Genomic DNA, 14,596 nt, shown 5'->3' with positions numbered 1-14,596 from the left:
GTTTGACTCTAGGAAGACAGAGTCATCCTTCAGAGGACAAGAATGGCAGGAAATTATGTTCTACTTGAAGAAGATTACATTTTATAGCAGTAAAATTCCCCCAGAGAGTGTTTATTTCTGACCTGGGTGATATACGAGAAAACTCAGGCAGTAAGGAAGATGTACTTAGATTTCTGGATATCTAGATTTCTAGAGTAACCTGGCTATGGGTATGAAATGATGCTGTTGGCCTCCATGGTCATCACGGAGACAGGGCACTTTGGACCATTCAAGGGATGTCTCATTAATGCCTTTGGGAAGATATCCCATGTTCCTGGCTGAAGTGGTGTTTTAGAAAGGTTTTGAGAACGGGTAGCCTGAAGGACAAAAATTCATAGCCTCAGCCTTCCAAGGAAGGGCCAGACATCTTCTGTGTTGACACAGGGGTCCCAATTTCCCAGGTAGCCCACCTGCCACCACTTCCTTGGCTTGGCTGCTCATATAAAGCCCCATTCCTCTTGATTCTTCCTTTCTAGGTACTTGTATTGGCAACACAGACAGCAGACACTATACGAACCTTACCACTGGCATCTACCGGTTCAACCCCATCTACCTGCAGCCTCAGAGCTTCAGCAGGTGAGTGAGTGGAACAGGTTTGGACAGCTTGGTGGAGAGAGGAGATACATCTGACCTGTCCCTTTCCCACGCCGTTCTCCTGACAGTCCACAGAATGGGAGAAACTCAGGGTTTGCACAAACTAACATAAAGATATTGTGGAACCCAACTGGCCAATTTTCCTCAGCGCCAGAGTCTTGCCACTCCCCAGAATGTGTGGGAATTGGTGACTGTTTTCAGGGATGGAGATAATCAGATGACTGGAGAGAACCTGGAAGAATTAGGACCCTTGAGCGCTAATCCCACCTCTTCCTCCCTTTGAGAGAGTGCTTCCCCTCTGGATCTCATTTTCTCCCCCAAGAGGGGGGACTCCAGAGTTCTCAATTTCCAGTCAGTGAAATGCAGACACGTTTGAGGTCAAAGGTGGGCTTGTGCTTTGAATTCTTAAAAGAAAACACACTGTAGGAGTCTGAGACCTACGCACTAATTTCAACTACTGCATGTGAATTACTACTTTGTGGGTTCTTCAGCAAATTTTTAGTCCTGGGGTATGGGGGGATGATTGCCATTTACCTCTCTGCTCCTTACCATATCCAGCTCCGATTTCCTCATCATGTCAGTTGCCAATAAAACAAAAGTATTTCAATATGAGCTTAAGAACAGATTTCATGGCGGGGTGGGTGTGTTCGTTTTTTAACGGGGGTAGGGGAAGGTAGCTATTCTTTATTTCCCTTCATCTTTGAGGTTACATGTGTGGTTGCGTTGTGTTGTGTTGTGTTGAGGCAGGTTGTGGGCATCGGATCTGGAGGTGAAGTTCTAGGTGAAGTAGAGAACCCATAGGTACCCTGGGCAGTTCCCCTCTATCCACTTGTGCCCCTAGTAATGTGGGGTGGGAGGTGGCTGGCTTAGAGATAAGTCTAGCTGGAATTCTGGCCTTAGAATTAAAAGGTAACTTTCCCTCAGAGGAGAAATTATCAAATGGATTCCAGAGCAGGAGATGATTTGCAGTCCCCAGGAGTTTATTATTATCTGCCCCCACTGTTCTTCGCCATGGACACGGATCCTGGAGAGATGACTGACATGTCATATGAAACCTCACTTCCTACAAAGGGCTGCTCCCACCTTGCCCACTTCCTACCCCTGGAGGGTCAAAGGCCAATGGCTTCAGGGGATGTAGGGTGGGGGCACTTGTACTAGAGCAATGGACTCTCCCCCCAAATCTCTTTCCCTCAGCATCCACGGAATCAATGAGAAAATCTCAGTCCAAGCCTACGAGACCCAGGTGAAATTCATCTTCGAGTTCATCCAGAACGCTGACGCAGACCCAAGGCCAGTTCCTCACCTGCACGAACTGTGAGGCCGGGGAGCCAGCTGGATTAGGGATGGCTGATGCTGGGCCAGGACTAACCCAAGGGGGAAGCCAGTGTTGATGAAACTTTGGGTCAAAGTCACATTATAATGACCTCACCCACCTGCCTTGCTCACTCCTAAACTCACTCAACACTCAAGAACAAGGCCAGGGAGAAGGGGAAGGCCAGCAGGAACCCGGCTTCTCCCTTCCTCCCGGCAACTCCATCCCTCAGCTGACCGGCATTTACTGCCTTCTTGTCCCTATCTTAGAAGGTATCTGGCTTGTCTGTCTCACGCTGGTGATTTAACTGCTCCTTGTTAAGTCCTGACTGAACAAATGCAGATTTGAAAAATATCAACCAGATTTGACCTTCTACAAGTGTTAATTTAGGGCAGCTTGTTGGGCTGCCTTTTCCATGGCTTATATATATTTCTTCTTGCTGTAATTTCCTTTCCTCCCCCACCCCCCACCCCGTCTTCTTGGATTGTTTAGCTGGCTCTTCATCTCTCCTCTCCTGCCCCTGCATCCCTCCCCTTATTCTCCCATTTATTCTACACCTGGAGCAAGACTTAGTCAAACTATGATACTCCCATAATTGCCACAACAATTGGTCAAATAAAATGGTCTATGCCGCATCAGCTGGGGGGGTAAAACGGAGGCAGGGGGCTTTGGAGGAACCCCAGACCTCCTGGTTCTGGAGGCTGGAGCCTGGAGAAGAAAGCCTCTGTCCTTGGGCTCCTCCCAAGGGCTCCCTGGGCTTTGCTCCCTGCCCTGCCCTGTTCCTGCCACCTGCTGCTGCTGTCCCACCCCAGGAGGCACTAATCTGTGGAAACATTTCCCATGCACATCCCACGGGCTGAGCTCCCAAGAGAAGGGCAGCCTCTCTCTGAAGCCCAGGACCAGCAGGACGCTGGCATCATGTCCTAATTCAGACTTATCAAAGGGAAGTGGAGGGCATGGGGTGGGGGGACTGCCTGGAGGGGCTCTGCTCTGGCTGGTGGGGAAGGGGGAGGGGCGAGCTGCCCTCCCTTAGGGGACTGCAGAGCTCCTGTCTTTTTTCTCTGGGATCTAAGCCTGAGCATATTGGAATCTGCTCAGTAGCTGTCAGGTGGGGGGCATTGAAAGGCAGCATTTCTTGGCTCAAGGCTGGGAGCTGTGCTTTGTGGATCACAAGGGAGTCAAGGTCATGGAGGGAGACACAGAGGGAGCTGAGACCTGAGAGACTCCCTCTTATTTTCCTCTCCAGACAAGGACCTTCCATGCCTTCCTGGGGTTTCATGACAGTGGGCTCCTTTTCCCTCCTCACAATCCCCGGCGCCTCCTGCCCACCTGTGGATGTGAGCTGTTCTTAGGAGCTGGGGCCTAATGGAAAGTGTTAGAAACACAGTGCAGGAATTATTTGAGGTTTTCTGCTACTCCCCCTAAGATTCACATTCCTTCCCTCGCCCTCCCTTTTTTGGCCAATTCAGTACTTATTCAGCCTTTGTGAGAGGGTGAGCTGAAGAACAAAAAGGATTCTTCACATTTGTGCAGAGCTGTACAAAGTGCTTTCACAACACCTTATCTCGTCGGAGCTGCATCATAAGAACCCCCGTGAAGAAGGCGTCGTTTTTCTTACAGAGGGGGAGCTGGTTCTCAGAGAAGTTACGCAACTAGCTGGAGGCAGATTCAAACCCATGTCACCTGGCCCCAAGCTCATTGTTATTCCATGATCCTATGTGACGGATGAAATCTACTCCCCATTGATTATCTTATTTAATACTGACAATCACTCCAAAGGTGTTATTGCCACTGTTTTTAACAGATGAGGCAACTGAGGCTCAGAGGTTAAGTAATTTGTCGTGCAGGTGTTAGGGGCAGAGTCTGTCTGCATCCAAAGCCTGTGCTAATAGTACTGAAGAGGAAACTGAGGCTCGGCGAAGACATTTGCCCAGATTACACAGTTCTTAATGGGCAGCCTTAGAATTCAAATGCAGCTCAAAAATCCCCAAGTCCAGTGCTTTTTCAGTCACACCACACTGCCTGCCCCAAGAACCTGTGGTGTCTGGCTCATTCATTCTGACCCAGGGAGATCTCAAGGACAAAGGCTGTTCTACTGTTGGATTTGGTTCTTAGCTCAAGCTCTCTGTTCCCCTGGCTGACCTCTCCCTATTCACACCTCTCCGTCCGTCTGGCAGCATTCCTTACACACCCACCCTCTGCTTCTGGGTTCAGCTCTTCCCCCTTCTTGAGTATGGGGACAGCCAGGTCTCTAATGATCTGTGGGATAACTGGGAGAAGAGTGAGCAGGGAACCCTGTCCCTGTCTGGTCTCACCACTCTCTTCGAGCATCAGAAACAATAGTCTTCTGAGCCCCAGGAGTGGAAAGGAAGGCCTTGAGAGGGAACTGCTCCAAATCCTGGCTCTGAGAACACAGAAATTCCAGCCCTGTGTCCCCTGAAGTTTTCTGGAAAGAGCAGCTGAAAGTGCTGGCCAGAACAACGTGAGCCCTAAGATTCTGGGCAGGATGGGACAATGAATCTGGGACTTTCCTCCACCCCTACCTTCAACCATCTGCCACTCCCCAAATCCACCTTGAAAGAGATCCAGCAGATAATCACAAGTACACCGCACACCCCCATCAAGGACTTAGCTCAAGCTTCTCACTCATACCTCCCTAAGGTTGGAAGGAAGACAAAATATTCATAAGCAAAGAGAGTGGGAAAGGAAAGGAGTAAATTTTGGCTGAAGTCCCTTGATTTTGAACCTGAGTTGCTGAAAACTTGACCATTCTAGACCCAGTATTCTTTTCTTCCAGAGGAAATATGAGAGACAAAGTTCCTACTGAAGAGTCGGACACTTCATTAATTTTTGCAAATTTTAAACCTAATTAAATATTTTAATAACAATGAAACTATTTGCAATTTCTGTGTCCAGTGTCCATGAGGCTATCAATAAAAAGGATAAGTATCATTTCATATATGTGACATCTAGACCTACAAATGTAAGAATGCTATAAATTATTTAATACTACAAAATGTTCCTCAGCCACCATGTGCAATGTTGCAATTATTACACTAATTCATGAGTTCCTCCAAAACCAGAAATTGGGACTCAAAGAGGAGCAAGAAAGTGGTCGCTCAGCACTCCTGGGAAATAACATGTCATGCAGGAATCTATTACCATCATGCTATCTGAGACAAAGGACTTGACAAGTCAATTTTCTTTTCCCTTAGGTAAGCACTTTGACAGCTGAATTCCTCCCTGCACTCCAAAGTTACGTCTGTCTCCAAAGTTCACAGTGACACAACCCACAAACCTTCAGGGCATTTCAGATGTAATTTTTTTTTTTTTTTTTTTCTGAAGACATAGGGCAATTTATGTAGAAAAGCGTTTCTCTGGGACCTGAACTATGTTAGTCTTAGAAATATGTGTTTAGGGTGACAGGTGCTCTGTGCCAGCACTGAGTGCTGAATCCCAAGTGACAGAAACACCCCTAGGTTTTTAATAGATTTAGTTCTTTTGTGGCTGTAATCTATGGTACCTTCTAAAGCACTAAGCCCGGGGCAAGGAGCTCTCTTGCCCAGGTCTAAGAGATAAGGTCTTATTTTATATACCCCATGGTGCCCAGTCCGGGAAATCAGGAAGGCCTCTGTGGTAAGGAGGTCATGAATAAGCAAAGACTTCAAGATTGAATAAGAGTTAACAAGGCAAAGAATTGGGGAGAATGGGGCGGTGGGGGGTGGGGGTTGCGGGGAAGATGTGCTAGACAGGATAGAGTGTGCAAATGAGAGCCTGCTGCCTTCAGGAAACTGAAAGGAGGCCTGTTTGGGCCTTGTAAGTTAGGATAGGAATTTTGGAACTTAGGGACAATGGGAAAGGAAAGAATAGTTAAGAGGTTATTTTTCCTTCCTTCCATCTTTCCATCCTTCTTTTCTTCCTTTTATTCCTTCTTTCTAACACTTACACAGTGATTACTCTATTCCAGGCACTGTTCTAAATAATTATATCTATCTATATCTAGATCTAGATCTCTAGATATAGATAGATTTGTGTGTGTATAATCATTTAATACTAATAATTACCCTAGGAAGTAGGCTGTTGCAATGTAACAGTTGAGAAATCGAGTCAGTGGATTGGAGAAAGGTAGGTGTATTAAAAAGTTATTTAGGTTAGTCGTTAGGGAAATGCAAATCAAAACCACAAGGGATACCCCTTCACATCTACTAGGTTAGCCATAATTAAAAAAGAGGAAAACAACAAGTGTTGGTGAGGGTGTGGGGCAATTGGAACCCTGGCGCCTTTGCTGGCGGGAATGCAAAATGGTGCCGCCTTTGTGGAAAACAGTTTACTGTTTCCTCCAAAAGTTAAACATAGAATTACCATATCACCCAGCAATTCCACTCCTAAGCATACACTCAAAAGAACTGAAAACAGGTATTCAAACAAAAGTTTGTACTCCTAGCAGTACTATTCACGATAGCCAAAAGGTGGAAACAAACCAAATGTCCATCAACAGGTGAATGGATAAACAAAATACATTGTATCCATACTGTGGACTATTAGTCGGCCATGAAAAGCAATGACACATGCTTCAACATGGATGAACCTTGAACTCACTATGCTGAGAGAAAGAAGCCAGACACAAAAGGTCACATATTACATGGTTCCATTTTTATGAAACGTCCAAAATAGGAAAATCCATAGAGACAGAAATCAGGCTAGTGATTGCCAGGAGCTAGGGGGAGGGGGGAGTGATTAATGATTAAGTGGTTTCCTTTTGGTGTGATGAAAATGTAACTAAATAGAGGTAATAGTTGCACAATGTTGTAAATGTACTAAATGCTAATGGATCGTATTTTTTTAAATTGAAGTATACTTGATTTAAAATGTTTCATGTGTACAGAAAAGTGTACACGTGAAACATTTTTCTTTCATTTTAGGTTATTCTTTTTTTTTTTCAGATTCTTTTCCGTTATAGGTTATTACAAGATATTGAATATAGTTCCCTCTGCTATACTCGTTGTTTATTTATTTTATATATAGTAGTGTGTATCTTTTAAACCCAAATTCCTAATTTATCTCCCCCCTTCCCCTTTGGTAATCATAAGTTTGTTTTCTATGTTGGTGAATTGTATGCTTTTATTTTATTTATTGAAGTATAGTTGATTTACAATGTTGTGTTAATTTCTGCAGTACAACAAAGTGATTCAGTTATATATACATTCTTTTTTTAAATATTCTTTTCCATTATGGTTTATCATAGGATACTGAATATAGTTCTCTGTGCTTTACAGTAGGACCTTGCTCTTTATCCATTAACAAGTGAATTGTTTGCTTTTAAATGATTGATTTTATGTTATGTGAATTTTACCTCAATTTAAAAAAAAAATCAATCCAAAAGAAGTCTTTAGGAGGTGGAGCCAATGGATGGCAGTTGGTGATTGATGGATGGTAGGGAGATGGAGAAATAGAGGAAGGAGTCAAGAATGACTCCCAGCCAGCCGACTTGAGCAAATAGGAGAGTGATTACATTTACTGAGAAGGGGAAGACTGAAGAAGGAGTAGGTATCTAGGAGATGACGAGCTCCATTTTGGGTATGACAAGTGGAAAGTGTTGAGGCACCCAAGTCCAGAGCTAAGAAGAAAAGTCTAAGACAAAGATATTTGGGAGTCATCAACATAGCACCATAAATTAACACTAGAAGAATAAATGAGACTCAATATATAAGGGTCTGATCAAGGAAGAAGAACCAAATTTGTAAATTTAAATTAACATGTTAAAAGACACATCTGATAAGGGACTGTTATCCAAAACATACAAAGAACTCTTAAAACTGAACAATAAGAACCCAAACAACCCGATTAAAAAATGGGCCAAAGACCTTAACAGACACCTCACCAAAGATCCACAGATGGCAAATAAGCAGGTGAAAAGATGCTCCACATCATATGTTATCAGGGAGATACAAATTGAAACAGTGAGGTACCACTAGACACCTATTATAATTGTAGGCCAAAATCCAGAACACTGACGACATCAAATGGTATTGGGATGTGGTGCAACAGAACTCTCTTTCATTGCTGGTGGAAATACAAAATAGTAGTCACTTTGGAAGACAGTTTGGCAGTTTCTCACGAAACTAAACAAACTCTTACCATGTGACCCAACAATCGTGTTCCTTGATATTTACCCAAAGGCGTTGGAAAATTATATCTACACAAAAACCTGCACATGTATGTTTACAACAGCTTTATTCATAATTGCCAAAACTTGGAAGCAACCAAGATATCTTTCAGTAGAAGAATGGATAAATAACTATGGTACATCCAGCCAATGGTATATTATTTAGTGCTAAAAAGAAATGAATAGGTAGAGCACAGAGGATTTTTAGGGCAGTGAAAATACTCTGTATGATAGTATAGTGAGAGAGATATATCATTATACATTTGTCCAAACCCGTAGGATGTACAACACCAAGAGTGAACCCTAAGGTAAACTATGGACTTTGGGCGATTATGAAGTCGGCGTTGGTTCATCCTTGGTGAAAAAATGTACCACTCTAATGAGTGGTATTGATAATAGGGGAGGCTATGCACATATGGGGACAAGTGGTATATGGAAAATCTCTGTACCATTCTCTCAACTTTACTGTAAACTTAAAACTGCTCTTAAAAAATAATCTTTAGGGGGCTTCCCTGGTGGCGCAGTGGTTGAGAGCCTGCCTGCCAATGCAGGGAATGCGGGTTCGAGCCCTGGTCTGGGAAGATCCCACATGCCGCGGAGCAAGTGGGCCCGTGTGCCACAACTACCACTGAGCCTGCGCACCTGGAGCCTGTGCTCCACAACAAGAGAGGCCGTGATAGTGAGGGGCCCGCGCACCGCGATGAAGAGTGGCCCCCGCTTGCCGCAGCCAGAGAAAGCCCTCACACAGAAACTAAGACCCAACACAGCCATAAATAAATAAATTAATTTAAAAAAAAAAAAAGAGTAAATGCTGAAACCCATTTAAAAAATAATAATAATAATCATCATCTTTGGGGAATTCCCTGGTGGTCCAGTGGTTAGGACTCGGTGCTTTCACTGCCATGGGCCCAGGTTGGATCCTAGGTCAGGGAACTAAGATCCCACAAGCCACGCGGTGTGGCCAAAAAGAAAATAGTCTTTAAAAAAGTAGACGGTGTCAGCAAAGGCATTAAAAATTAATATAAATTTTAAAACATAAAGTCTCTATGTTCAAGGACTTCGTAGCCTAGTTGGGAAAACAAAACCAACACATCAAACAATACGTCTTAAGTTGTGTAACTTAATCATCAAAGACTACATTTCATCTTTCACCCTCCACTTCTCTACATGCGTGCAGCCACACGTTGAAAACTGCTGTTCCTGAAAATGCCACAGTCTCCCTTGCCTACCTGCCATTTCACTCTGTTTCCTCTAACTAGAATGCTTTTCTCCTCTGTTTTCAATTCTTCTGGGCATATACTTAGGAGTGGAATTGCTGGGTGATATGGTAATTCTGCGTTAAGGTTTTTGAGGAAACATGGAACTATTTCCACAGCAGCTGCCCCATTTTACATTCCCACCAGCAAACGGACAAGGGTTCCAATTTTTCCACGTCCTCACCAACACTTGTTATATTTTCTGGTTTTTGCTCTTCTTTTTTTTATGAGCAACCTAGTGACTGTGAAGTGGTATCCCTTGTGAGGTTTTGGTTTGTTTTTTTTTAATTTATTTATTTGGCTGCATTGGGTCTTCATTGCTGTGCATGGGCTTTCTCTAGTAACGGCGAGCGAGGGCTACTCTTTGTTGCGGTGCGCGGGCTTCTCATTGCGGTGGCGTCTCTTGTTGCAGAGCACCGGCTCTAGGCACGCAGGCTCAGTAGTTGTGGCGCACGGGCTTAGCTGCTCTGCGGCATGCGGGATCTTCCCAGCCCAGGGCTCGAACCCATGTCCCCTGCAATGGCAGGTGGATTCTTAACCACTATGCAACCAGGGAAGCCCTCCCTTGTGGTTTTGATTTGCATTTCCCTAATCACTAACCTAAATAACTTTTTTTTTTAACATCTTTATTGGAGTATAATTGCTTTACAATGGTGTGTTAGTTTCTGCTTTATAACAAAGTGAATCAGTTATACATATACATATGTTCCCATACCTCTTCCCTCTTGCGTCTCCCTCCCTCCCACCCTCCCTATCCCACCCCTCTAGGTGGTCACAAAGCACCGAGCTGATCTCCCTGTGCTATGTTGCTGCTTCCCACTAGATATCTATTTTACATTTGGTAGTGTATATATGTCCATGCCACTCTCTCACCCTGTCACATCTTACCCCTCCCCCTCCCCACATCCTCAAGTCCATTCTCTAGAAGGTCTGCGTCTTTATTCCCATCTTGCCACTAGGTTCTTCATGACCTTTTTTTTTTTTTCCTTAGTTTCCATATATATGTGTTAGCATACTGTATTTGTTTTTCTCTTTCTGGCTTACTTCACTCTGTATGACAGACTCTAACTCTTGAATACACCTACTTTTCTCCAATCCACTGAGTTGGTTTTGAGCTGTTATGCTGCAACAGCCTACTTCATAGAGTAATTATTAGGAGTAAATGAGTCAATATGTAAATCCCCACAGGAAGATTCAACTGAAGCATCTCCGTGTCTTTGAAGACTTCCAGAGCCTTCCAAGTGTTCAGTGTTTCCTCCTATGACAAAGGCATATTGTTCTAATATGTAGCCTTGATTGAGAACCACAGGGTTGGGGCACTGTTCCCCAAACTGGTCAGATCATGGGAGTCATCTCGTGCACTAATTAAAAGGGTGGATTTCCTGGCCTGGCACCAGATCTTTGGAAACAGAATTTCCAGGAGAGAAGCCTGGAAATCTATATTTTAAAAGAAGTGCCCACAGGAGATTCCTATGGCCAAGCCTGTTTAGGAAACCCTGGGCTAGCGGACAATCAAAGGGCAGTAAACACAGAGGGCATTTTGAAACTAGATAATCTGGTTTGCAAAATATGATCTTCTTGCATCCTGTCTCTGGAAAGATCAAGCTGACTCATCTTTGGCCGATAACTTACTGCAGGGCTGCTGCCCCCCAGACTATCTCCCCACCCACGTCCATGTGACAGAGATGGTCCACCCTTAACGCTTTGCAGTTAGGAGTGCCCTCACACTCTGTGAAGTCTAGACCTCAGTGTGAGTTCCAGAGAGAGCCTGAGCTGCCCCTTCCAGATGCCTAATTCTTGTTTGTGGCTCTTCCTCTTTGTTGAAATCATACTAGTCCTACCGTGTGGGGGAAATGTTCCAAATGCTATGGTATCACTAATCTTCACAGCATCTCTAAGAAAGAGAGTAGTGTCTCCATTTTTTAGATAATGGCTCAGAGACATAAAGGAGTTTGCTCAAGGTCACATACCTAATATGTGACTGAGCATGGATTCAAACCCATGTGATTGCAAAGCTGTGGCACATTCCACTCTGCAACTCTGCCTCTCTCACAGATTACTTCATCTCCCCAGTTATAGCTCACCAGACTATCTTGCTTGCTGCTAAGTCTTCCCAGTTACACCCAGTAATTTCAGAACTGCAGTTCCAAAATACCTGGAACCATCCAGCCTAAAGGAATCCAGGGAGAGTACCCAGGGGGCTTTGGGAAAGGAGAGCTCAGTTAGAGAGAAGAAAAGGGGATGGTGAGAGCAACTAGCTTTGAGCACAGATGGCCACACTTCCCCATCCACCCCCATCACTACATCCTCCTAGAACTGAATAAAGCCGGAAGGGGATATCACCTTAGCTCAGGGCAGCAGGAAAGAAGTTGACCTCTGGGAGGGAGATAGCTGGGGAGGGGATATAGCAAAAGGAAAAATGGGAGGGGGCATCCCTTCCCCAGCAGAAACAAAAGACAGAAAACTTTCCAGCCATGTCAGGCTAGTCTTGTGACTATACCATGCTAGTTAGGGGATCCAGGATTTACAGGGCTCTGGAACTTTATGATGTTTCAGGATGAGCATCCAGGTAGTTCACGGAGAAGCCGTTGGTAGATAGCAGCTGTTCCTGAAAGAAGGCCAAGGGACCTGAAGGACCTCAGGATAGAAGCTAAATGAACCATATATTAGGAAAGTGCCAAGCAAGACTGAAGAGGGCCGCCCACGGAGGTACTTCCCTCACAGGCTCCTCCACTGGCCCCTGGCCAGTGATCAACACCTCCTCCTTCCCCCGAATCCTCCACCCCCGCCAACAATCTCATACTCTAAGTGAAACGCTGTGCCTGCTATACAAGTGCCATTTCATGACACTTCATCAACCCCTCTCCGACTAAACTGCTAAGCCCCCAAGCTTATCCTATATAGAAAATTCTGGAGCAGCTTCTAGCCTCATCGTCTTCTGGAGGGAGGGGATGCTGTGAGTTTTTTGCAGTGTTGCAAGGGGGCAATTTCTCTTCTTTAGTAATGGGAGTTGGTCAGACTTCTGACCTGACCTGGTATCAGCTAGAGCTGAAGGAGGAGAAGGAGAGGACAGTGGAGAGAAAGACAGTGACAGAACACTGCGAGAGAACACAACAGGCCTGGGGAAAGATTTCCTGGAGATGAAGGGGCTGGCAGTGACTCAGTGGTCTTTCATCTTCACGATGGATATTACAGGCCATAACGAAGTTAAAGCCAGATCTGAAGAAGAAAGTTCCTTATTGGGGAGGTAGGAATGAGACCCCACAACCAGTCTCAAGGCATCTCCTTTGGAAAGGAAAAGTGTAGAAGAGCTCTCTCAACTAACAAGCTTTAAGAGTAAGAAGGAGGAAAGCAATTATACCCCAATAAAGATATTTTAAAAAAAGAGTAAGCAGGAGGGAATTCCCTGGCAGTCCAGTAGTTAGGATTCAGTGCTTTCACTGCCGGGGGCCCCAGTTCAATCCCTGGTGGGGGAACTAAGATCCCGCATGCTGAGCAGCTCGGCCAAAAGAAAAAAAAAGAGTAAGCAGGAGTAGTGCCTGCATGACCTTGGAGGCTCTTGTCATACAGAGGTCCACTGTGATGCTCAGAGACCCTTACTGTCTCCTTGACACCACCGCCCCCTCCACCTCCGAGTCTCTCCTTCTGAAGTATCTGGCTGGCTTGCTACCTGATTGTAGTTCCTATCTTTTCAACTGTGACCTCTGCTCCCTACATACCTGCTTCTCTCTTCACAGACTGTAGCTATTTCTGCTTTTTTCAGTAGGGAAGGGCTGGGTGTCTTCCCCTTCTCAAGGTCACAGCTGGCTGCGCTGGAAGGAAATCTGCTCCCTCCATCCCCTTTCAGTGTTTGGCCCTAGGAATCAGCGCAACACAGGGCAGACTACCTGAATGAGTCTCATCCATCTCATCCATCATTCATTCCACATATTTATTTAGCACCTAGTAAGTGCTAGGAGCTGGGAGTACACTAGTGATCAAAATATACATAGTCTTGTCCCAGTGGCCCTGAGGCTTCGGAAGACTCCCAAACCGGGGCCTTCTGTATTTATATACTCATAGAAATATGTGCAGTACCCGTAACCAACAAAGAGCTCATATCTGAAATGTATAAAGAAATCCTATAGGGCTACCCTGGTGGCGCAGTGGTTAAGAATCCGCCTGCCAATGCAGGGGACATGGGTTCGAGCCCTGGTCCAAGAAGATCCCACATGCCGCGGAGCAACTAAGCCCATGTGCCACAGCTACTGAGCCTGTGCTCTAGAGCCCCTGAGCCACAACTACTGAAGCCCATGCACCTAGAGCCCATGCTCCACAACAAGAGAAGCCACCGCAATGAGAAGCCCGTACACCGCAACGAAGAGTAGCCCCCACTCACCGCAACTAGAGAAAGCCTGCGCACAGCAACAAAGACCCAACACAGCCAAAAATAAATAAATAAAATAAATAAATTTTTTAAAAAAAATCCTATAAAGCAATAAGACAGAAAGCCTAATAGAAAATGGACAAAGAAATGGACAAAGTACTTGAACAGATATCCAAATAGTAAATAAATATATGAAAAGGTGCTTAATCTCACTGGCTACCAAGGAAATGCAAATCTGAACCACAATGAGATACCATTGTACACCCACCAGAATGGCTAACATTTTAAAATCTTTGTAGATTGACAGTACAAAGTGTTGTTCATGATGTGGAGCAACTGGAATTCTAAGACACTGCCAGCAGGAGTGTAAACTAACGTGAGCACTTTGGAAAATTATTTAGTAGCATTTATTGACACTAAACATATAAACATATCCTATGACCCAGTAAGTCTGTTCCTAGGTATACATCCAACAGAAATAGAAACACAAGTGTACCAAAGGACAGAAACAAAACTGTTATAGCAGCATTATTGATAACAATCCCAAACGGAGAACAACCCAAATGTCCACCAGAATAATAGAAAAATAAATTGTGGTATATGCATTTAATGGTGATGAAATAAAATTCATATTTTATTACAAGACAGGAAAAATTTAAACAAAAACATTTTCTCTCCCACTTGGGCCTCCTCCTTCCCCTTTACTGTGTATTGTGCATCTGTATTAACCAGACCTCCTTAGGAGATAACATTCCTTCTCAATCTTGTAAGGGGTCATGATGACCCACTACTTACTTTATACTGCAGATCTGGATTGCGTAAACTGTCAATATGTCATTTGGTGTATAAACCTTTGTCTCAAA

General features: G+C 44.5%; 1 protein-coding gene across 3 annotated transcripts in view; it reads left to right on the top strand.

Annotated features, from left to right (window-relative positions):
* PM20D1 (peptidase M20 domain containing 1) overlaps positions 1–14,596 on the top strand; it is a 33,231-nt gene that overhangs the window by 17,937 nt on the left and 698 nt on the right. For 2 of the 3 annotated variants that reach the window (XM_057531629.1, XM_057531628.1), the window contains 2 exons: positions 516–615; positions 1,828–5,639. In XM_057531629.1, coding sequence (XP_057387612.1) covers positions 516–615; positions 1,828–1,951 — 224 coding nt within the window. In that variant the 3' untranslated portion in view covers positions 1,952–5,639. Of the gene's footprint in view, positions 1–515; positions 616–1,827; positions 5,640–14,596 lie in introns of those variants that run through there. The other variant, XM_057531630.1, reaches the window with a different exon arrangement.

The sequence above is a fragment of the Balaenoptera acutorostrata genome, chromosome 1 (genome assembly GCF_949987535.1).
Source record: "Balaenoptera acutorostrata chromosome 1, mBalAcu1.1, whole genome shotgun sequence".
Lineage (NCBI taxonomy): Eukaryota > Metazoa > Chordata > Mammalia > Artiodactyla > Balaenopteridae > Balaenoptera > Balaenoptera acutorostrata.
This window is presented reverse-complemented; position numbering and strand designations above follow the sequence as displayed.